General features: G+C 43.1%; 2 protein-coding genes across 6 annotated transcripts in view; one reads left to right on the top strand and one right to left on the bottom strand.

Moving 5' to 3' along the window:
* The window catches only part of ACSBG1 (acyl-CoA synthetase bubblegum family member 1), a 129,939-nt gene extending 124,109 nt beyond the window's left edge, over window positions 1-5,830 (top strand). For all 3 annotated transcript variants that reach the window (XM_069071395.1, XM_069071393.1, XM_069071394.1), the window contains 2 exons: window positions 3,186-3,432; window positions 5,162-5,830. In XM_069071395.1, coding sequence (XP_068927496.1) covers window positions 3,186-3,432; window positions 5,162-5,247 — 333 coding nt within the window. In that variant the 3' untranslated portion in view covers window positions 5,248-5,830. The remainder of the gene's footprint in view (window positions 1-3,185; window positions 3,433-5,161) is intronic.
* Window positions 5,831-7,221: 1,391 nt separating this feature from the next.
* IDH3A (isocitrate dehydrogenase (NAD(+)) 3 catalytic subunit alpha) overlaps window positions 7,222-25,055 on the bottom strand; it is a 19,099-nt gene continuing 1,265 nt past the window's right edge. Inside the window, exons 2-12 of one of the 3 annotated variants that reach the window (XM_069071397.1) lie at window positions 21,895-21,938; window positions 20,948-21,010; window positions 18,663-18,746; window positions 16,864-16,978; window positions 14,617-14,804; window positions 14,060-14,193; window positions 12,748-12,850; window positions 12,596-12,660; window positions 12,228-12,312; window positions 10,238-10,390; window positions 7,222-7,951 (exon numbers count right to left, since the gene is read on the bottom strand). In XM_069071397.1, the coding sequence (XP_068927498.1) occupies window positions 7,868-7,951; window positions 10,238-10,390; window positions 12,228-12,312; window positions 12,596-12,660; window positions 12,748-12,850; window positions 14,060-14,193; window positions 14,617-14,804; window positions 16,864-16,978; window positions 18,663-18,746; window positions 20,948-21,010; window positions 21,895-21,938 (1,118 nt within the window). In that variant the 3' untranslated portion in view covers window positions 7,222-7,867. The remainder of the gene's footprint in view (window positions 7,952-10,237; window positions 10,391-12,227; window positions 12,313-12,595; window positions 12,661-12,747; window positions 12,851-14,059; window positions 14,194-14,616; window positions 14,805-16,863; window positions 16,979-18,662; window positions 18,747-20,947; window positions 21,011-21,894; window positions 21,939-25,055) is intronic. The other 2 variants (XM_069071398.1, XM_069071399.1) reach the window with 2 other exon arrangements.

The following is a 25,055-nucleotide window of genomic DNA, read 5'->3' as shown; positions in this document are numbered from 1 at the left end:
ATCCATCCATCCATCCATCCATCCATCCATCCATCCATCCATCCATCCACCCCCCCAACCATCCCCAGTGATCCCTCCTATGATTGAGCACAAGCTCTCCTTGAAATCCAGAGAGCTAGAAAATGGGGGTGGGGTGGAGGGAGGGCTGTGAAAACATTTCTCCAAGGAGAACAGGAAGAGTGGTCCTTAGATGACAGGCCAGCTTTGTCTCAGGTGGTTATGCTAGTCTTCGCCCCCTAGGATAGTGTTGAAGTAAACTTTGTAGTTGTTATTGTTCAGTCATCTTTAGATGTGTCCAACTCTTTGTGACCTTATTTGGAGTTTTCTTGAACAAAATACTGGAGTGGTTGGCCATTTCCTTCTCTAGCTCATTTTATAAACGAGAAACTGAGACAAACAGGGTGAAGTGACTTGCCCAGGGTCACATGGCTAGTAAGTGAGGCTGGATTTGAACTCATGAAGAAAGATGCGTCTTCCTGACTCCAGATCCAGCGCTCTACCCATTGTACCACTGTAATGTAATGCCAAGGAAAGGCAACTTCCCAAGGTTCAAAATACCAGCATAGGTGCTCTCCATTTTATTCAGTGACAAAGTAAGAACAGAGAAGGTCAAAACATGACATCATTCAAAATACAGCATTTACTAAGTGTGATTAAATAATCTCCAAGGACTACCCCACCCCAGGACCTTCCAATCATTCAATCAATTACAAAGTCCTGGTTCTAAATACTACTCCACCCCTAGGCTGTACCTTCATTTAGTCCACCACAAAGCCCCTCTTCTCAAATGGAGATTAGTTTCCAACCATAAGTAAAGTACATTCATTTGTTCAATCATAGAACACAAAAAGGTCAAAAGTTCCCCACCCCTGGATCACAATTGAATCTACCCCAGAGTTACATCAAGTTTAAGCACAGCACTTAATACCCAAATGGAGGTCTTTTCTTCTTCTTGACACAAGGCAAGTTCTCAGCAATCTTAGTTCCTGGGGAGACAAGCCTTAGCAAGGCCACAAGATACATTGCCAGTCCCTTCATTAATTCATCCTCTGTCTGTAGAACAGTCCTAGAACCCCTGAAAACATTAGCAAAGCCCTCTCCCAGGATTTCTGTAAACATACAACAAGAAAATCCTTCTTCAGGGCTTCTGAACCAACAGAAAGGTTCCCAGACCCCTGCAACAACAGCACTGTCCTTCACCAGTGGACAGTATTCACTCTGTCTGCAGGACAGTCTCCAGACCCCCGCAACAACAGCACTGTCCTTCGCCAGTGGACAGTATTCACTCTCTGTCTGCAGGACAGTCTCAGGGCTTCTTAACCCAAAGCCAGGTTCCAGGACTTCTTCAACAACAGGACTGTCTTTCACCAGTGGACAAATCTGGCAAAACAACATCAAAACAGACAGACAAAGTACCAGCAAAACAGCCATGTCTCCTCAGTCCTTGGCAGCTCAGGGGGCAGGTCTCAAAAGTCCAGGGCAATTCAAAGTGGCCCCCCGCAATTCTCTCAGTCTCTCTCTCTGCCTCCACGAGGTGCTGCTTCCAAAAAGTTCTTCTGCCTCTCTCTTGTCTCTCCAAATCTACGTCATCAGCTCCTCCCAGTTCAGGACTTTCTTTTCACATCAACAAGTCCATCCCACAGGTGAGATTAACAAGCTCTGGGTTTTAACGCAATCAATTTGAAAAACCAAACCAATACAGGGGAATCTTTAAATGCCATTACTAACACAATCACCTAGCGGTAGCACCACATAAAATAATAACAGCAGATACTAACTGAGGTTTAATCAAGGTTTGCCGAGCACTTTCCTCCCAGAAGTAGGGAGCCTACCCTGCTTTATGGAGGAAGAAATGGAGCCTCCAGGAGAGGAAGGGTCTTAGCCAAGGTTACACAGAGGATGTTGCCAGCGCTTCCTGCTCTGACTGTACAGCTGCAGAGAACACTGGCTCCAGGAGATGAGTCACTCACAGAAAAACTGTTTCTTTGATGGGTCACTTCGGGACAGGTCCTGTGATTCCTCTGGCCTCTTTTGAGGCTCAGCCCAACCTCCTTCAAAACGTTCCTCAGTCCTCCTTAATCTTTGTGCAATCCTCCTGGCATCATCTCCAGCTGAGGCCACCGGGAGCTTGTTCGTCCATAGCTGCTGACTTGTTGCCCCCATTAGACGGAGAGCTTGTGGAGAGCAGGGACTGGCTTTTACTACTTTGTAAACTCAGTGCCTGGCACATTAATAAATGACTGATTCAGTAAGAAATTAATATTAAGGATTCTGGGTAGACACATTAACACCAAGGTTTTTCTATTCCTGGTGTCTGTAGGCCTTATGATTATGTCATATCAGAGGTATTTACATTTACAACATTTACGTGTATTTATTTATATTTGTTATTCTATCTTATATTTATTATAATAATATTATTTTGTATTATATTTATATATAGGATCGGGATAGGGATTGGAGCTGAGATTCCATTGACAGGGAAATTCCCTCTGCCAATGTAGGTCAGCATCTACTCTGAAATTGTCTTAAAAGCACTGTATGAAGTGGGAATGACAAATGCACCATGGATTTGTTGGAATCATCCAGTGGGATAATAGTCGTTAGGCACCAAGCAAACCCCAACGCAATATAAATGCCAGCGGTTGTTACTAGAGCATTTTCTAGCTTACAAAGAACTTCATGCCCATTATTTCATTTTCCAACAGGCCAGTAAAGTAGGCAATATCCTGTTACTATTCCTGTTTTCAGATTAGGAGGCTGAGCCCCAGAGAGGTGATGGGTCTTGCCCAGGGATGTGCATCTAGGAAGTTACAGTTGCCAGGATCCAAGCCCCAGATGTCCTAATTCCTAAGCCCGATGTGCTTTCCACTATGTCAAAGATACTTCATCTGCTCAACCCCTTAATTTTACAGAAGAGAAGTCACATAAGAGTTAGTGTAGACGAGTCTACACCTGAGAGTAGAGTCATGGTTAGAACCCAGATCTCCCGATTCCCAGTTCTTTACTCTTTCCACTATAAATATTTATACTAATCCAAGATATCTGAGGACTTCAGGGGTCAATATTCCAGAGTCCCATCTTCCTTCATTATCATACAGAGTAGCAAGGAGTTTGTTGAGATTACTGGGCCTGGGGGTTCTGTGCATACCTTGGTACTCACCTTTCAATCTCTGGCATTTCAGTGTACCCTAGATCCAGAAACCTCAGATCCGACAGATTATCTCACCGAGCAAGCCCTGGAGTTCTGCCAGAAGGTTGGCAGCAAAGCCACCAAAGTGTCTGAGATAGTGGGCAGGAAAGATGAGGCCATTTACCAGGCAATTGAAGAAGGCATCCAGAGAGTCAACGAGAAGGCTGCTGCCCAGCCTTACCGTGTCCAGAAGTGGGCCCTCCTAGAAAGGGATTTTTCCATTTCTGGGGGAGAATTTGGTAGGTTCTGTCTTGCAGAGCTATGCTGTGGTCATTAGGCCTGGGGAAGGTTATTAAGCAGGGCTCTTGGAAAGAAGGTCAAGTTTGGCTAACATAAGCAAGAATGTTAGGAGTGGCACATCTGACCCTTTCTTCCTACACTGCCTGCTGTATCACAATGCTGACTTCTATGGGATTTGCAAGCCCACTACTAACACCCCAAGATCTTTTCCTAAATTGCTTCCTTCCATCTTCCTCCATCTTGGACCTGTGAAGTTTTTTAAACCAAAAGTACGATTTTGCATTTATCCCTAGAAAATTTCATCTTATTAATAACTTCAGGACGAGGTCAAGTTGTTTTTGGAGCTGAGGATTCTGGTAGCACAAATCCTAGTTCAGTCTAGTGGGCATATATCCTCACTGATAGCTTTTTACATTCACTGAAAGACTGGATGAAGATGAAGAATTGTCTGCACTCCTGCGGTGTCTGATATAAACAAAAACGAACACAAGGAGATAGTGTTCTAGGCAACTCCTGGATGTCCAGCCTGAGCCCTGCTTCTGTTTTTGACCAGACTGAATTAAACTTGGGCTCCTCAGGATTCCTTCCAGTAATAACAGCTCATATTCCCATGGCACTTTAAGACTTGTGAAATGTTTTCCTTACCACCTTTCTGATACACAGGCAGTGCAATGCTTACTGTTCCCTTTTCACAGATGAGGAAACTGAGGCTCAGAGAGAAGTGGCTTGCTCAAGGTCACCCAATTAGCATCAGATGCAGGATTCAAATCCAGGTCCTTCTGACTCCTAAGCCAGCTCAGTCCAATACGTTACATGCCTTGAAAGTCAGAAAAATGAGGTGCAATGAACTAGAGAGGGCCTTGATGAGACAGAGTCTAACACCAGCTAAGAACTTGACTCAGTGGCTGTGTCCAAGCCCAGTTTTCACATAGTTCACAGCATTACAGAGAATAAAAGGCCAGGAATGCTGGATGTGGAGTCAGGAGGCCTGAGTGTGAAACCTGCTTCTGCTACTTACTGAGACTTTGGACAAGTTAACACTCTTCCTGGACCCATTTGTTTCCTTCTCTGCTCTGAAGTCTACAATAACAGTTACCATTTATACAAAGCACTTTCCATGTATTAACTCATTTAACTTGATCCTCCCCAAATCTTGGGGACTGTGATTATCCTCTGGTCCACCCCTCCCCACTCCCCATCTGAGGATGTTAGAAATGAGGAAATGAATTTTTATGAGGCCCAGAACACCTAGCGGGCTCCAATTGATGCCAAATCTTCCCTGCATAAACACAGGAGGCTATGACAAACTGACAACACAATGCCAGACGTATATTTGTTTTGTTTTGTCTCTCCATTGTGTAAAAACAATTTGGTTCCAGTTAGAAAAGTATCCTTGCTCTGCTCCTAACTTCCTTCACATGCCTGTCCCATCCTGTCCTCGTCAGCCAGACTGGGGTCCCCTGGTTCCTACCAGGTCACTCTGCTACTGAGATGTCACCTTTTATTTGGCATTTGAGCACTTGGCATGTCACCATGGTTATGGCGCTTGCCTACAAACGGGCACTTACTGAAGCTGCTGACATCTCCTTCCTAATGGTCATAATTAAATAAATGTACAATCTGAACACAAACAAAGCTTTCAAGGGGACTAAGTATCTCAATGCATTCACAGTTAGCGAATAACAGATAATCTAAAGGCTCAAGTGCTTGTTTTGATTTGTCTTTCAGGTCCTACAATGAAACTGAAGCGCTTAGCAGTTCTTGAAAAGTACAAAGAAGAAATTGAATCATTTTACAAAGAACCAAACAATTAATCAGGGGCTCTTTTCTGTAGTCTCAACTGAACAGATGCTTTGGGTTCTCCTGAGAATCAGGTTATCTTAAAACGGGCACACAAAGAATTTCCAACAAATCTGTTAGAACTCCAGTAATGATGGAAATCCAGGCTAGCCTCAGCTGTCAGACCCTATGTACCCCTGCAGCTGAACACCAGAAAGGGGCAAGCTTTCATATGTAGATACTTAGTTTGAATTCTATATGATTATATTTGTTATACTTAACAAATGCACCCAGCATAACCCCTCCACCTTCCCGATCATTTTAAGGCTTCTTGGCTCTAATTCCTGTTAGACTGATGAGCTGCAAATCAAGATAGCACACAGAGGAAAGGCAGGTTGTCCTGCCTGGAAGTGATTATGATTAACACCTGGAGTGTCAGGGGGAGTGGATTGGCCTAACTGCCAAGTATAATTAATGGTTTTCCACCAGCACTTGATCTGAAAGTGCCAGTCACCATGGTTATGGCGCTTGCCTACAACTGGGCACTTACTGAAGCTGCTGACATCTCCTTCCTAATGGTCATAATTAAATAAATGTACAATCTGAACACTAAACAAAGCTTTCAAGGGGACTAAGTATCTGAATGCATTCACAGTTGGCGAATAACAGATAATCTAGCCTTCCCATCCTTCACATGGGCTCCTCTGTATTTCTAAAAGGATTATCTGCCAGAGAGAAGGCATTTTCAAATGAAATTATATTTTGCTTGGATATCTGAAAAAAAATGTGCAAAAAGTGCAAAACTTCCAAAGAGCAAGGAGAAACAGTCATGACTTTGCTGCCCACGGTTTGACTCGACACAGGTAGCTAGTGTAGAAAACGTAAGCAGAAGACACAAAAGGTATGGTCTAGTCACCTGGTTGAGTCGCCTCTCCAATGAGGCTCTCAGACACTAGACAGACGGATATTAGGAACAAGCTAGGCCCAAGGGACTCAAGTGCTAGAGAAACAATTCGTCTTCACAAGGAACACGTACAAACAAATTCTGTGTCTTTAACCGGTTTTCAAACTCTTTATTACTTCGCTATGTCTGAAGCCAACACGCACTCTCATAGCTAGCACAATCGAACAAAAACAGAGCAGCAGCAGGATATAGAAAAGGAAGTCCATCTTGAGCAAGCCGAAGCCCTGGTCAGGAAGGAGCTTCTTCCCCTCATAGCCGGGATGAGGAGAGACGCAGACACACTCAAAGACTGAGGGAATGATAGGAAATAGCTGCCATCTTGCTCCCAAAGGTTCACAGAGCTGTTAGAGGAGCTGGTCAACCACAGGCCCCAAGCAAAATGCAACAAGGAGGGTTCACCTAACAAGGGAACTCGATATTGGATGACTGAAAATCTCTCCTCCCTAATCAATCGAAGCCCCTGAGCCTCAGGAAGCTTAATGGTGAATGGTCGAAGGGACGAGGAAAGCCTTTGCTAGTTAGTGTGTGACCACACAACCGGTGCCCATTCTAGCTTATCCTGTAGGCAAGCAAGGATTTTTGTTATTTGTTCAGGGAAGGAAACAATGTGGTGTTCCCTGCAGGAGAATGAACAGATGCTCAAATTTGCAAGTGAGTCAGGCTCTCGGGCTCCTAAATGCAGCCTGAGAGCTGTCCAGTCCCTCGTGGATGGCATGAGCAGCACCTCCTCCAGCTGGGACAGAAGCAGGGGGACAGTCATGGACACAGGACACACAACACTCTCAATACAGCCATAGCTCTGTGGCAAGGACTGCTGGGTATTTAGTACAGCTATGCAGAAAGCTTTACTCACTCAAAATGTACAATAAACATTTGATTCCGGGAACTGTCATCCCTTTTTCTCCACTGAAAGCACTAATATAAGCAAAGGAATATTAAACTATCTTAATGGAAACACCACACACACAATGTGCTGGATTAGAATGCTCTCTGTTCTCCATAGATTAGTTTTTATAGACAAAAAATACATCTCTGATTAAATATATTTCGGGTTTGCAATCTTTATTCATGCATACAATAAATCTTTTGAAGAGCAAATCTCTTTATTTCTTAGCTGACTTCACCAATTTAAAACGTATCATTTGTACCCTCTTTGATGTGACTCTCCCAGGAAGTTCCTCTTATACCCGTTCATTTTTCATTTTTATAAGAATGTCATCTTGTGCTATGTTAGTATCCTGTCTTTTTCCCATTATACTTTACATGCTCCAAAGAAAATAGGGGTTTTCTTTAAAAAGTTAACTGTTTCTCCTGTTAGTTCAGTATCTTGAATATTTACAGCAAGTTGAGGAAAAAAGCTGTTCTAACTCAAGTGTAAAATGGTTAACAATGGAAAACAACAGGTCAGGAATCCATCCTTACAATATATAAAACGTTTTCACCAGAGAGAGACATTTAATAAATAAAACAACGTATCGAAAAAAGTCCACTGGAAGCAGGCACCAGAGGGTCACTTGCATCCCTGGGCACAGAATGTATTAAGAAAAGTTCTGATTTAGAATGTTTGCTCTGTCAAGAAATATGCAAGCCCAACGTATAGTATATGGATGGTAGATAGTCTACAATAGGTTTTTCTCTATTGTGTCCATTAGGAGTGATGGCTGCAACATGCCTAAAGGGAGAAGCCTTCTTTAATCTAGGTCTTTTACCCGGCGGCAGATCTCGTCCGTGAAGTCTGAGCACTTGGCATTTCCTCCCAAATCTTTTGTCAAGCTCTGAGAGGAAGGAAAAATGAAAATTAGATGTGCCTCGGTACACTCCCCGCCTACACCATGATTCTGTGATTCTAGTAAAACTCTTAATCAGAACATAAAGATTCTATTTGGGGAAGGCACCACCTCATCTATCTCCCTTCCCCCTCTGGGGAGGGACCACACTGACCTAACAGGGGGTCTGTGAGAACCAAAAAGCGATTAATGGATGTGAACAGTCTTTTAAAAGCACAGAGCTTTACCTATCAATGAGAGGGCTTCTTAGCTGCTCTGGGCATGTCAGCCAGGGCTTCAATGAACACTTGGTAAGAAAGGAAGTTTACATGAAAGGAAGTCTAAGCAGCCAGGGCTCTAAGGTTTTTCAATAGTGGCCCATGTGAATTTAATTCTTTAACTAGATTTAGCTTCAACCACAAATTGCAACCTGACACCTAGCAGCTAAAGAAGGGAACACTAATACTAGCGGTAGGCAGGCCATTAAGTCCCACTGGCAAGTTCACTAATCAGGCAGAAATTATCACTTTATGAAAACTTTCCAACAAGCTGCGCCCGGGCTCAGGAGGGCTGTGCTGGCGCTCCCAGGACACGCGCTACGGACCTGGGCTCCACAGGTGGGAGTGTTGGGAATCGCTCGTGGACTCTGAGCTGCAATGACTCTGCACGAAGCCTACAAGGGCACAAGCTGGACAGAAGCCAAACCACTGGTGACGTGAAGGACATCCAGCAGGCAAGCGCTGCTTTGGTTGTGGTCCTCGGTGCTGATGCTAAGTGCTCGCTACAGAGCAAGTGCTTAAAATTGAACTGAACAACACACCGCGGACATGCCCAGCCTGCAACACACAGCCAATGATGGCACAAGAGCCGTCCTTGTCCTCGTTCTCCTAAGGGAGACAAGCTGGTCAGGGGGCGCCTGCCCGGAAGAGCTCCTGGGCTGAGCCCAGTGCCTCCAGGAAGGGGATGACAGTACCTTCATGGCCATGCATGAGGACCAGGAGGGGCACGCAGAGGATGGCCCTTCCCTCTCCACTGGAGATAACTGGAACAATCTGCACACAGCATTCACCACCAAGTTTCTCAAAGGTTACAAGAACTGTGCTATACAACTGTACACAATGAATTCTTACATAAAATTCTATGCTGGATTTGGAATCAGAGAGCTTGGGTTCAAACGGCTACTTAACAACAACATTTAACTTCTCTGGGTCCCAGTTTCCTGATCTATAAAAGGAACTATAGGGGCGGCTAGGTGGTGCAATGAGTAAGAGCACCGGCCCAGAGTCGGGAGGACCTGGGATAGGTTCCAACCTCAGATACTTAACACCCACACACACAAAAAAACGGGCTGTGTAACCTTGGGCAAGTTACTTAACCCTAATTGCTTTAAAAAAAAAAAAAGGAACTGTAGATCATCGATGGAGCAGAGATAGACAGAAGCCCAGAGACCACTGAGGAGATGACCAAGCCTCCAGGTACGCTGGTCCAGAGCAGTCCAGGGCAATCTCCAAAGCCAGGCCTTCCTGCATTTTCTGCTTCTCAAAGCGAAGGAGTTAAAATATCCACTATAGCTTGAAATCGCTAATTCTGGGGCTACCAACAAGAAACAAAGACTCTTCACACTGAACAAAATTTCCATCTGTAATTGCCAGGGTTTCAACTTTCCAGTAAATGATGTTTGCAATTGTACATATTTTTGCTAGTTAACACAGAGCATTCACAAAGTGTTAACATGAATGTTAATACCGGGGTGGTGACATTTAGAATGACTGGTTGCTGAAACGCACACCAAGAGCGGGAGGCAAGAGGCCACCACAATGTGGTACTCAAGACGGTATCTCATGGCCCCACACAAGTGACAGTGAGTAAGGGATGAATATTTTCTAAGTTGTTTCTCTCTGCTGGGAATCCAGGCAGTGAGCTGGTTCCCTAAGAGGGAGAAAGGGACAAGGGAATGCCCATGCCCTCTGGTACTCAGGACACACATATCAGGGACTCCAAAATTTGACTGTGTCCTGCCTGCACCATGGAAAAGTCTGGCAAACCGAACAACCCCTTCTCAGAACCACGTTTTTAAATGAATGAAGGAAAACCAAATTTCTTATAGATGTCAGTGAACATACATGTGCCCACTTTTTTCCCCAGCTGAGTGTATGCACTCCCTGAAATCTACCAATAAAGCCCATCCAGGTGGCACCAGCATCACACACTAATTCTGCTCAGACACGGTTCATCTCTGGTGAGGGCCCCTGGTGAGAGGCAGGGAGCTGGGAGTTGCCCTAAGCAGGAATATACCTTTCCATCTTTAATTGTTGCAAAGCAGGCGGTCTCAATCTTTGCTGCATAGTCATGCATCCCCATGTGTCGAAGCATCATCACAGCACTCAGAAGCAGAGCAGTGGGATTGGCCATGTCCTTCCCAGCAATGTCTGGGGCTGTTCCGTGAACCTGCCAACAAAGGAAACTACTGATCCTTGGAAAATAAGTATCCACCGAAGCTTTAAGACATAGGAAGGATGCTGAAGAGACACCCTTCTTCTAGTAATAATCAGCATGGCATTGGAAAGAAAGGACTGGGCCCAGAGTCAGAAACCCAAGGCTCTGATAGACCAATGATCACGGGCAAGTCATGTCTCTGAGCTTCATTTTCCTCACCTGTAAAATAGGGATAACAACAGCACGTTCTGCAAATCCTAACGCCCTCTCAATGTCCCAACCATTGCTTCATTTAGTACACTAACACCCTTTCCTAAAAGGTGGCACCAAGACCTCAACAAAACATCCCAGAGTCAAGAATATCTCAGTTCAAACCATGGTTCACAACCTAACTATGTGTGATGATGGGCATATCATCACCTCTGCCGGGCACCAGTTTATACATGTGTAAAATGAGTGAGTTACACCAATGGCCTCTCAGGTGCCTTTCAACTCTACCCCCTATAACACTAACAATGAATATCCCCTGGGCTCATGTTTTAGTGGGAAAAGTACTAGATTTGGAATCAGCAGAAACCTGAGCTCAAATCCTGCCCCAATGCTCTCACTTGACACGTGACTGACCATAGATGAATCATTTACCTCTTACTCTCAGTCTCCAATGGTTCAATATAAAATGAGAATAATAATATCTATCTCAGGCTATGGAAAGACAAGCACCCTGGTGGTATGGTTGGTGAAGTTGTGAATCTGCACAACCATTTTGGAAAAGAATCCAGAATTATGCCAATTAAGTGTTAATACCTTTTAACCCAGTTAGTGTCCTACTAGGTTTATACCCCAGGGAGGGCAACAAACAAGACCAAAATTGCCATAAGCACCAAAACATTTGTAGCAGCACTTTTTGCAGTAGACAAGCAATGGCAACAGTATGATGCCCATCCACTGGGGAACGGCTAAATAAAGTGTGGCACATGAATGTCAGGGAATATGACTGTGCCATGCAAAATGAGCAGATGCACAGAGAAGCATGGAAAGAGTTGCACAAACTGATGCAAAGTTAAGTCAGCAGAGCCAAGCTAACAATAGACAAAACCATTACAACACTGTTACAGAGAGCATATCTATCAAAAGTGAATACTACAAAATTATAAAGACCCCATTTAGCTCCAAAGAAGAGAAATGAGAAGACACCCCCACCCTACTTCTTTGTAAAGGTGGTGTGGGGGAAGGAAGGGAGAGCCACCAGTGTGGTACTTTGCGCTTATTTGCAGGCTTTTCTGATTTACTGGTAAAATTTGCTGACTTTCCCCCCTCTTTTTCTTTAAAAAAATGTTACATGGGTTAGCTCTCTGTGAGGGAGAGGAATACTGGGGAAAATATGAGGATATAAAGAACAAAAGAGAATGATGAAAATATATTTAAAAGAAAAAAACTGCACCTACCTCCAAGAGCCATTGTGAAGATCCACTGGGATACGGTACTTTGTAAGCCTCACAGTCCTATGTGACTATCAGATGGTCAGACACTACATTCTTGAGAATGAGACTTTATATGACCTAAGGTCACATATCAGGGAGAAAAAGATCTATCCAAAGTCTAATCACTAAAAAACCTTTTCCAAAGATGAAAATCAATCCAGAATTTTCCCCATATAACAAGAAAGTCATTCATAAAACAGCAAAGCCAAGATCAAATGCAAAAACCAAACATGTTACTTTCCTAAGTGGCTTCTTTTCAGCAAACAGATTCAGTGCTCCTCATAGTAATACAAAGAATGTTCTGAACACTGCTGGAGTCAGGGTGCAATTTAGCCTAGAAATCACAATGAAGTTTCAGAGATCCTTACCGATTCAAAGATTGCGATTCCATTAGCGCCAATGTTTCCACTTGGTGTGACACCAAGACCCCCTATCAGGCCAGCACATAAATCACTGAAAAAAGAGAATTCTGAAATAAACTTCCAAAACAGGATACACTCAAAGGGGTGCCAAAGGTCAATTAAGCTGCTGAATGGGCAGGGAAAGCCCAGCCCCCAAATCTTCCTTTAATACTTAGTGATGGACTATTTCATATGCTTTTCCCGAATCTGAACTGTGCCTTCTTGATGTGAGTGTGTACAATTCTGCACACAACCTGTGGAAACTGGTAGGTTACAGCTGGAGAGGATTACTCTGAGAGTATTTCTTTATCACTGGAGCTAGGATACAGACTTACCTAAGGATGTCCCCATACAAGTTGGGCATCACAAGAACATCAAACTGGGATGGATCTTGTACCATCTAGAAAGAAGAACACATTTGTGGACTGTAGAAAGCAAGCATTCTCTGCCACAAAACCCCCAGGCATAATTCTTAGTATATACTTACATTCAAACATACTGTATCAAGGTACATCTCATTAAATTTAATATCTTTACAGTTTTCTGCAACTTCCCTGCACTTTTGGAGAAAAAGCCCATCTGACATTCGCCTGTAGTTAATCAAATAAAAATTGTTGAAAGCAAAGCCTTAGAGAAAGCAAATGATTAAAGTATAAAAGCCAAGCATATCAAGGCATAAATGTCGGGAGCCGACTTCACTGATTTCAGTTAGAATTTAAAATCTGTTTTAGGTATTTGATGAAACATAGGCTGAGCCAAATATCCCATGTCTCACAGGCAGTGGAGAAGGGGAGGGGAGACAGAAACCAGAGGAGGAGGCACAAAGCTTAGGGAGTTCTGAAGTATTAAAAGCCAGAAGCAGACGAGTCTGATTTATGCACTCTTACCCTCCCCAGTCTAAGAGACATCAAATGTTAGAACTTTCTGACAATACCAAAACAGCCTTGAAAAAGTCACTGATTATAAAGTTTTAGATTTTACATACTCAGAAGTTTTCTTGGTTAGGAAAAGGAATCTTTTACACATTTGGGAGATGGTTTTTAGGGGGACAGAGGATTGGGGTTGATTTGTACTTCAGTTAATATGGCTAGAAAGCAGCTAGCAAGAAAAGCCAGAATAAGGCAGCAGCTCCCCGGGTCCCCTGGAGGTTGGTGACCGCATGGTAGAGACCTTAGCACTCAGTCCACTTTTTAAAATAGAAATTAGACCTGTGCCTTTGGATGAAAGACTGTTTGACCTTCAAAATACCATTAGTTCTTTAATCCTCCAAGGATTTCTGCAAATAATGGCAGCAGCAAAGCCAAGTAGGATTGGAGATGACCTGGCTGCCACTTAGTTCCCTGAACGGCCCTGGGCAATTCCTTTCCTTACCTGTGAAATGAGGAAGCTGGACTCCATGACCAGAGAGACTAAATCCATGCAGACTGCCTTCTGCAGCCTCACCCCTTCCAGTTAGCCTTGGCCCTAGCACTTTAACTCGCCCTCTACTACAACAGTCTCCTCATCTGTAAAATGGGGTGAATAAGACTTGTTCTACTGACCTCCTTCAAAAAACTATGGGGAGGCCTAAACAACCTACTGTATATTAAACGAACTTGTAAACTGGCCAGCATCATACAAAAGCAAGGTAATGGCCTTCCAACCAAATAAATTAGTATTATTCCATTAAATTGTATCAAGAGCCTTCAGCAGAAATCACTGTTCAGAGCTTGCATCCTTAAGACAATCCCCAAGTCCCACTTCTCAGAGCTCTCAGTAAGCCCAGGCCTGGCCCCTGCCCGAGTGCCCAGAGCACATACATGATGTTTGCTTTGTGCACAGCAGTCACGTTGCTGCGGTGATTGTTCCTGGCATACTCAAAGGCAAATTCGGCAATGCGCTTGCTTGCTTCTTCCGTGATGAGTTTGATGCTCTGCACGACACCGTCAACAATCTGACAAAGGACAAAGGTCTCAGCACCAGAAAAGGCAAACGGCTTCTAACAATCCCATTCTCTCACGCACAAGATCGGGTGGGCTGGAAAATTCCTGAGGCTCCACATTCTGCACTCTAGCTAGTACAGGCAACACACTGACCATCAACACCACCCACGTGATGGTCGGACCCGGCCACAGAGGCAGACTGGCACCTTCTCTGTCACCCAGGGTCACCCAGGCAGGATGGCTTAAAGGCAAAACGGGAGCCAGGCCCTCTGAGCTCTCAAATCACTATGCAGCCTGGCCACTTTCCATAAAAGCCACACTTGACTGATCCTGTGATCCTTGTTCACTAACTTCTAGCTTGTACAACTGATGTAAGGACATATGCTAAGACTGGCAAGCCTACCTCCTGACAGAATTATCAGAAGCACACGTACCACATGCTCAATGCCGCTGTATTCACCTTCGGTGTTCTCCCGAATTGTGACAATATTTACATCTGTGTAAGGGGTTTTGTAGCCTTCAATAGACACACATGGACGCACGTTTGCATAAAGGTCAAAAGTTTTACGAAGCAGTAGATTCATAGAAGGATGTCCAGCCGCTATTGGTGTCTTTAAAGGGCCTGGAATAAACAAAGAATTCTTAAATGACAAACTAGTGAAGAACAAAATGAAAGCAAAGGCTGACAGCCCTTGTCTCCAGTAACTGGTGAGAGCTTGTGTTCTCCCTCCTGCCTGTAAGCCCATAGCTCACCCATACTTTTCCATTGACTTCTGGGAAACACAATATATTCACACTTAATTTGGGGAAATAAATGAGAATTTATCCTCACTGTGATATTTCAGTATTTTGCTTCATGATGCTAAAAATCCACTGGACCCCAGCTTTCCTGAACAAGTTTCTAAACTGGAAAATGGAATTAATGCTCCCTACATGTTCCTTGCTCTGTAAGGAGGGTATGAAGAAAGCAATGTAAATCTCAAAACACATATGATAAAGACTGGTTAGATAACAAAAATAAATGCATAGTCAACTAAAACAAATGACCAAAATGCATACTGCAATTTGAAATTAGTCACATTTTAATACTTTTAAGGAGGAAAAAAAAGAATTGCACAAACATGTAAAGCAAAACACTTATAACATTGGTGACAATGCCTTAGAAGAGAGTAAAATGATTAGGCTAAAGCCATCAAGAAATAAGCAACACCACTGCAGTGTGAATTCAGGCCCACTGACTCTCAAGTCAGTGCTTCGCTGGAGGCTATGGGAAGAGAGCATAAAGGATGAATGGGCAAGATGCTGAGGCAGAAAAATCCACCAGCCTGGACTGGAGGCAGCACAAAAGAGAGGGAAGCTAGATAAAGGGACTAGCCTGCATTTGGAAAGTTTGATGGCAGAGTTCAATCGAGGTCAGGGCCTTCCTGTCTAGGCATTTACAGAAACATAAGGAACACTTATGCAGCGCTAGCCAACAAGTGAGCCAATTGTGCTGGAGAATGGAGAGGTCCATTCGAAGGCCTATGCCTCGAAGGCCTATGGGATGTTTAAGGAGGCAGATTTACCATAGTAAATGACACAGCAATAAGAATTAGAGGCAGCATTCCAACCCAAAGCTACTCTGGCTCCAAGACCGGGAGTCTTCCCATTACCCCAAGCTTCCTCTCTGCCTTGATGAAGAAACAGAGGCAGAGTGAGGGTCATTCTCTGCTTTTAAGAAATGTGACACAGAGCAAAGAACTGGAAATTAAGGGGGTGCCCATCAATTGGGGAATGGCTGAACAAGTTGTGGTATATGCATGTTATGGAATACTACTGTGCTATAAGAAACGAGGAGCAGACAGTCTTCATATTTACCTGGAAAGGCTTAAAAGAACTGATGCTGAGTGAGAAGAGTAGAACCAGGAGAAATTTGTACACAATTACAGACACAACGTATGTGTGATGACCAGCTTTGATAGACTGGACTCTTCTCAGCAATGCAGTGATATAAGTCAATCCCAAAAGACTCATGATGGAGAGAAATATGTGCATCCAGAGAAAGAACTAGAAAGAACTAAGTTTATATGCAGGTGGAAGCAAAATACCTGATCTTTTTCCTTCTCTTATTTGGTTTTATGTCCTCTTTACCATTTTTTCATTCAAGCTGGTACAATCTGTTCTTATAACCTGACTAATGTATAATGTGAAAGTATTTACAGATCTTATACTTGACTATAAGCCGCCATGGGAGGGTGGGGGACAAAATGTGAAACTCAAGGAATTGTGGAATTGAATCCTGTAAACTAAAAGGAAACAAACAAATTAATTAAAAAAAAATAAACACACACACACACACACACAAAGAAATGTGACACAGAAAGGGAAGAGAACTATGGAGTCAAAACTCAAGCATAAGGAAAGTTCTGTTTTGTTTAAGGAAAGGGAAGATCAGAGTATGTTTGCAGGAAGACCTACACACACACACACACACACACACACACACACGCTGCAGATAGAAAGATGTAGAAGATATACATATATAGGTATATAAGTAGATATACAAGAAATATATAAATATAAATGTAGGTGTCTATCTATATAAAATGTAGATATGTACATACACACACATATTTCCAAAATGATGCTACTTGGAACAAAAGTAAAGATGTCCCGCTTACTCTCATCAACTGCAGCCATACCTTTCAGGCCCATCTTGTTTTTGTCCATGGATTCTTTGGCTTCGGGAGGAATCATCCACTTTCCTCCAGGTCCTTTAATGGCAGAGACATTCCTCTCTTCCCACTGAATGGGTGCCTAAATACCACAGAATATGTCACTGTGGAACAGGAACACTTTTGACCAAGACCGACACATTATTATAATGTCTTCATCCTCTGGTATCTTAAACGAGTCTGCATTTATTCTCCTTGGAAGTCATGTGAAATTATGCATTTAAAAGGTCATGACCACCAGTTCCTGACATGTAACAACTCATCTTACTGTGCTCTTGGCCCAGGGGATGGCTCACTATCACACTTGTCATATTACCCACAGTCACTTGGGGTATCAGGCCATGGTTAACAGCTGCCATATACTGACTCTTCTCTTCCCCATCCCTGCACAAAGATCTAAGGAGATTCCTATATTTAGCTTATGACAAGGAACATGGGGAGATACAGAACCAAGAAGTGTTATATAAGTGTGAGATCTGGACAATTCTAGCGCTGTCACTTACTACCTGTGTGGTCTTAGAGAAGCCACTTAATCTCTCTTGGCTTCAGTTTCCTCATCCGTAAAATAGGGGAGGGGGTGTTGGATTTGATAACCTCTGAAGTGCCTTCTAGATCTAACTCTTCTCATCATATGATCTAAGTGAGATAGGGAAGAAGACACATTCTCTATTTTCTCTTTCATCCCAAAGAACAGAATTCCTGATACTAACCCTGTCCATTTCATTTAAGCAGTGATTGTTTCTTACAACTCTATTATCTCTTTATGGTGGGTTTTAATGCTAAAAGCACTATTTCACACATAATTACTTATGTGTGAACAGTTTAAATGGGGCTCATCTGCCTTTAGCCACTACTCCTTATTCATTGAACAGAGATTTCCCAAACCCGAATTCTCTCAAAGCTCGTCCTGAGTACTGCAGCCAAGGGGACGAGGGCTTCCTTAGGGATGAGCTTCTCTTCAATCGTACTGGTCCTCAGATGACAGGGCCAGACAGGGCCTGGGCCCTACTTGGAGCCTTGGTGGCTTCAAAAACCCGTGGGAGGTTGTGCTCCCAGGAAGTGTACACCATGATGGGACATCAGAGGAGGGCTCCAAGGAATGGTAGCCAGGGACATCACAACCCCTATTTACTGGGATTTATTGTTACATTTCGTTTTACTTAGTAATGACTTATAATTAGCAATTGTTAAGCCACAAAGCAAGTAGGATATAAGCCCTTAATATTTCCCAAACAAATAGCATATTTAAATACTTACACTGGGGGCCAGTTATGTGCAAAGTATGGATAAGGGATGTTATTGTGACTCAGCACTAGCTTGAGGCCCGCTTCCCCCCCCCAAAAAAAAACCATCCCACTAGAGGGTAGAAAGAACAAGGTATTTTTAAAAGCCAGCCCAGATTTTCTTAAACTTACAAAAACAAACAAAGCCACACCCCCTGCTCCCACATACAGCACCTCTACCAAGGTCTGGGAGGCTCAGAGAGGAGTAGAAGGTCAGCTATGAGAGGGCAGGGACTGTGAGACTTGTCTTTGCACAGTGCCTGGCATAGGGCTGAGAGCTTAAGAAATGCTTGTGGAAGGATGTAATAGGCATGAAACGCTGCAAGTGCAGCAGGCTTTAAAGTCAACTTTGCACTTACTGCCAACGTTAAGGGACTTAAAATACCTACACTCGGTTCACCCTTCTAAAAATACATGACAATCGATTAGCTGGGAAAGGTCTTTATATGGGCCATGATTAAATTATTATAAATGCTCACATACTTTGGCAGCATCAAAAATCTTCATAACAGAAGCTGAGATTTCTGGTCCAATACCATCTCCTGGGATTAAGGTCACTGTTTGTACCTAAATGTAAAAAACCACCAGAAAATGCAAAACAGATATAATAAGAAAGCATGACATAAAATGAAGGCTGTAAGAATGTATAAGAGTATCAGAGCCAGCGAAGGCTATTTTACCAGTACCTCAAAAGAGACCAAATAATTTAGGTCAAAAAATAAAATTTAAAATTAAAAAAGACATCATTCCTTAAATTACCAAGGAATGATCAAAACAGCAAGGATGACCAGACTATAGGGGACTCTAAAGTCAACCCTTCCCCCAATTTTACTGTTTTGTTTTTTTGACAAGGACTCTGCTGATGCTCATTCGGCAAAGTAATAATTAAGTTACCAAAAAAGCCTTCCCAAGGCCACCCTTTTCTTTACAGAAGCACGAGGAGGCAAATAGATCATATCTAGTCCATGTAATAAAACAAAAAAGGGAACTAAGAATTTCAGAAATGATCTCTCTGGCTTTCTTTGAAGGTAAATTTCAAGTACTTGAAAAAAGTATTTGAAATTAAATTGGTATGATTTTAGGAATCTGACATTGACTTTTTTCCCCAACTCTTTTACTAAATTAAAGACGCTACAACAGATTTTTGGACAAATTTCTTGGTAAACTGTGTTGTCCATGACAACACTGAAGTGAGAATGAGAGGCTCAATCATTCAGGATAAAAAATCCAAAGGGGCTCTGGGAATTTCTCAGGGTTACTTTAAAAATGACTACTTTTAGCTAACAAGCATTTGACAACCTTTGATTTAAACAGATGATATGAGATAAGGAGCTTTTTATTTTTCATTGCTAAGAGTGGCATCTGTGACATTATTTACTAGAAAGGCGTCACAGAGCAGTGCCAGTATGCCAACGGCTCCACCCAAGAAGCCAGCATTTTAAACAAATGAACAAAGTGTCTCAAGGGCATAAAGTGAGCCAGGCTGACATCCAGCAGCTCCTCGCACTACAAGTGGACAGCGATTCAATACCAAAGGGACCCACCACTCCAAGTGGGGGATCAGCCCCTTGCCTGGGCTCCACAAGCTGCCCCAGCAGAGTCTGATCCAATTAGACCCTTCCTGACGCTTCCTGACTTACATTCATTTGCCTTCCCACGATCACCCCTTACACCACCAGCAGAGGCCCATGTAAGCTAACCTTTCCTCATATTTCTTTCAGACATATACTCAAGATATACAACAGGGAGATGACTGAATATTTGGAAAACACTGGCACAAACATTTAATAATGACAGAAGACTGGGTGATTCAAGATGCTAAGCCCAAAATGTCATCTTCCAAGGTTTCTGTTTGAAATATCAACTTAGCTCTACTTTCAACTCTGGCGGCAACAGTCAGTCTTAACCTTTGCACTAGCGGAAAGCTAAGAATCCTTTAGGTTCTTCTTTCCTGTTCTCCCAATAACATTTGATTGACTGTAAATTCCATTGGGTGGTCAGTGGATTACAGAAAAGGTCAGAGCCCTTCCACAGCTGAAAAAGTGAGTCAGATTAATGTACCTGGGTTTTATGGAAATTTTACACCATGAGATGTTATTTGGGAGTGCTGGAATTAAGAAACCCAAATGAGAGCATTTAAGGAGGGAATTAAAAAAAAAGAAAGATAGGAAATCACTGACCCACAACCTTAGATTGACTAAAAACGTGGAATCAGTTTTCAAAATGCAAGGTTTCTCTAATGCTGGGAAGTCTAAAAACAGCAGATTTAAAGGTAAGTAAATGAAACTTTAATAAGATACTCAATAAAGACTGAATAAGCAGAAGCCTATAGGGTCTGTAAAAGCAAGAGAATATTCTAAAAGAGGGGTAAATCTACTGTTTTTAGGAAAGCTCAAAAAAAAGTGAAGCCAGATTTGAAGGTTCTCAACAACTTTTGTTCCATTTGCACTAGTTTCAGAAACAGCTTTTTAGAGATGAGAGGAAATTGTGAAACATTACCAGGCTCAAAGGGAATTTCCATCTATTTTTAAACAGGGCTGGTATGAGCTTTTAGTGTGACAGGCCCCCAGCCAGCTGGAACAAAATTCTTTTAAATGTGCAACTGACCTGATGGGTTCATGTAGGAGTTAGGAAACAAATTTCACTGGCCACTGAATTGTGGGCTTGTCTATAGGTTTTCATAAATGGAAATTAAGTTTTATGTAATAAATGTGCTAAGCACCTTTCTTGAGAAACTTCTAAAATGGAAAAATATGAGAGGTACTCACACCACCAGCAAAACCTCGGGTCACCTGTTTTGGGTTGCTGAAGGCCCCCAGCAGCCGAGATACCTATTATTAACACCCAAAAAGAAGAGTCAGTTACCACCAGGAATGAATAACACACAGAAAGTCAAAGATAAGGAATCAAGGCTGGCTGCTGATAATGCTAAGATTTATGCAAATGTAAGCACAGTGGATCAGGAGTCAGGGGAACCAGGTTCAAGGTTCCCTTCTCCTATGGGTGGTTACCTGTGCTGTTACACAGTGGTTACCTGTTGGACAATTCTCTTGATTGCTCTGGGCCTGAAATCCCTTATTTGTAAAATGAGAGGCCTAGAGTACATGGCCCCTGAGGTCCCCTCATCTCCAAATCTTAAGAACTTTTGGGAATATTTTACTAATAGGTTATAATATCATCTCCCACCTCCAAAATCTGATTATAAACGTTAAATAAATTTTATTTGTCCAATTTGCTACCATATCCAAGGATTATTAGGAGGAAAGTATACTTTATCTCAAACCACTCATTTCTCTCATAGCATCTGAGTGGAAACCCATGCATAGATAAAGAGCTGGAAGGGAACCCAGAGGACAACTAGTCCACTTTTGGGCCATGGGAAATAATGGGGATAACACGCAAATGTTAATAAAAGCAAGTATTAAATCTTCTTATAGGGATTTAGAAATAATGTTATAACAACAGGAATTAAGAAACTTTATTAAATGCCATTCAATTTTTCTGTATTTATCTAGAGGAAGGAATGAAAATGACCTTTAAAAGGGCTATCATTAAACCATTTGAGCTGGTCCAAAACTGCACTGGATTAGTGATAAGGTGCATGCATTATAAACAGAGCCTGAGTGTGGAGTTTAACAATGGGAGGAGAACTGAAGAGAAGGGCAGCCACCTTGGGTCACAAAGGAACTAGGTATGAATCTGCAATCCCATTTACCTGTGGTCTCTGGTCAAAACCTTTCTGCGCCTCAGTTTCCTCATCTGTAAAAGGAGGGAGTTGAACTAGATGATCTCTAAGGTCCCTTTTCCAGCTCTAAAATTCCCTGAGAATATTTAAAGAATTGCTTTAAAGTGTCTGACATGTAGATTTTTGGGGGGAAGCGCTTCATCTGTCTGATCACTCTACCTTTATTTTCTGCAGTTTTAACATATAATTTCTATTAAGAGTTAGCACATAAGAATGGACAAGAGGGCACACTAGTTGTGTTTGGCCTTGGACACCAGAACTAGCAATGGTAAGGGGCTGGGGTGAGGGAAGAGCCTGAGAAAGGCAGTTTTCAGTTTGATGTGTGGGAAAACTTCATCAGGCTTAGTTAGAACTGTCCCAAAGTAGAATGGTTTGTCTTCCAAAGTGCTGAATTCCCCATGCCTGGAAGTCTTCAGGCAGAGGCAGATTCTGCTCCACTAGGCAGGGGTCTAGAGAAGCTCCCATGGCAGTCTGAGATTCTCTGATTCATCACAGAAGGGCACCCTTTGCCTATAATACTAGCTCTATAGCACTGGCAAAGTGATACTCTCATGACTACAGGATGAGGACATTGGTTGTAGGCTGAATTTCTCTTTCAACATTGTTGTAAGGAACACGGTAGAAAAACAGTCCCCAATCATCCTGTGCTCTCACTGTACAAAGACCATATAAATATCGCAAAGAAAAAGCCAGGGCAGGGGTGACTAGGTGGAGCAGTGAATAGAGCACTGGCCCTGGAGTCGGGAGGACCTGAGTTCAAATCTGGCCTCAGACACTCAACACTTACTAGCCATGTGACCTTGGGCAAGTCAATGAAACCCAACTGCCCTTCCCTCCCCCCTCCAAAAAGAAAAAAGAAAAAGCCAGGGTGGTTTTAAAAGGTGCCCATGGATACAATACTTTGTGATAATCAGTAATAACTACCCTTAGATGTTTACAATTTAGCAACATTCCTCCTCTCCACTCTGGATGTAAAGTGGTCATCCAGCTGGCTAATACAGAGCTACACTAAGAACATCCACAGTGGTACTAATAAATCATTTCCTTCCCTGATTTGTATTTTCAAATGTGGAGCAAGAGCTATAATCTCCTGCCAGGATACTGAGATTGCTTGGAGAAGGCAGCGAGAGCAAGGAGCAGAGGACTGAGGTCCAGATGCCCAAGTCTTCCCCACGCTCCCAGCACCATCTAGGTGTGTGTGACCTTTGGCTGTTCTGTGCTCTCAAATGAAGGTGCTGGCTCTGGCCTCTCAGAGACCTTCCAAGCCCAAGGGCCCAGGGTACTGAGTCCACAGCACTCTGAGGGAGCTCCCCGAAGACAGGGGCCATATCTCCTCCCTCTTTTTAGTCATCCTTAGCCCCCACCATCTGAAGACACTTGGTATAATGCTAGGCTCCAAGGAAGCGCTAAGCAAAGGCCTGTGTACCGAACAATGGCTGAAGGTTGTACCACGGTTGACAGAGACTAGAGGTGAGCAGGTACAGAGAGCTGGAAGCCCCGGGACACTGGTGGAGTGACCTTCCCTCCACAAGGCACTCCAGCTCTCTGTGCTGAGGCAGCTCTCCAAGAGTATAAAAGGCCAAACAGCTGACAATCTTCCTTGCTACAGGGAGTTTTCTCTCCAGGAGTTCCCTTTACCTATTAAATCAGAGATTCTGACAAGAAAAACATATATAAGAATTAAAAGGATTCTGGCCCTGGCCAGAACATTACCTCATCTTCTTCAACAGCATAAGGGGAAATGGAGGGCTAGTTTTAGTGGCACAGACAGGCCTGGAATTCCATTCTCCCTGCTGCCAGCATAGTAGATGCCTTATTACTTTCTCATTAGTGGGTACTGTTTTCTAATTAATGGACTGACTTTGATGTGATCATGCCACAAACTGCTGTTGCATCGAGCATCACTTTAATACAACAAAAACAATTAAAATCACCCTCACAACAAGCAGAGAAATTTTCAGGGTGACAGAATAATACTATCCTAAATGTATGGCCAGGGACCAATAAATGTGACTCCCTTTATGAAGGAATTTGAGTAACTATGGGTCTTTTTGTCTATCACAACTGACATCACAGAAAATGTGACAAAGAGAAAGGTCTGTGTGGCACCAAGTACTCCAGAAGAAGGAGCAATGTCCTACAAAGAAGGTCCTGGTTTTGGACTTAGAGCTAGCAGAGTTAGTGCGAGTCCTGGACCCTGCCACTCACTCCTTGAGTGACCTTGGACCAATCACTTCATTTCTCTGGGCTTGCTTCAGTTTCCTCACCTGGAAAAATAAGGGTGTTGAACTAGATGAACTCTTATCATTCTCTCTAATCACCACACTAGGTGATTTGGGGTTTAACCACTCAAGGTAGAGGAGAAGGCTAGGTGGACATCAGGAAATGAGACGTCTGTTCTCTTGAACCAATGATTTGCTGTGACCTCGGTCAAAGCCCCAGTTTTTATAGGAGTAAAATGCTACCAGTATTCATTGTCTTATCTCTTCAAGGGCAAAGTCAGGAGTAAAAAAAATACCTGTAAAGTACTTGATTGTCCTCAGGTAAGGGGAAAAAAATGACTGCAGAGATCATGCAATGGGCAAGAGAAGAACTTAAGAGAAACCAAATCTGGCAGCAAAAGTGCCCCAGGAAACCCTGATCTGAAAAGATCTCCCACTCTGAAGGTCAGAACTGCAAAAAGGTCCACACGTGGATACTGACACAGACAGATAAATCCTGTAGGCCAGGGAGACCTAGGACATTATATGAAACCAATACTTCACTTTGGACTAAGGTTTAAAAGCTCTGACAAGAAAATTAAAATGTACAACACAGAGTCGGGAAAGTACAAAAGAGGATGCAGATTATTATCTGGTCACCTCTGTGTATCGGGCAAGGGGGGTGGGGGTACAGCTTTCAGCGTGAGAACTCTAAGGAAGTCTAACTCCTTTATTGGCACCAATTCTCACTGAAATCAAGGGGCAGTAAAGACCCTTTGAAAAGCTACTGCCCGGTGCCCTTCAACTCTGGATCAGCTGTCATCACTAGGACGCTATCCTCCCACCAAACCTAGAACTGTCTCCGAATCTCCTCTCCCCCTGTGGTACCAGGCAGGAGACCCTCTAACAGTGCTTCCCCCCCCCCCCCCC

This window comes from Petaurus breviceps, unplaced genomic scaffold, assembly GCF_028583685.1.
Source record: "Petaurus breviceps papuanus isolate PSGF00001 unplaced genomic scaffold, PetGlider_PUasm1.0 90825, whole genome shotgun sequence".
Lineage (NCBI taxonomy): Eukaryota > Metazoa > Chordata > Mammalia > Diprotodontia > Petauridae > Petaurus > Petaurus breviceps.
The sequence above is the reverse complement of the archived record's forward strand: the minus strand, read 5'-3'. Positions and strand labels throughout refer to the sequence as shown.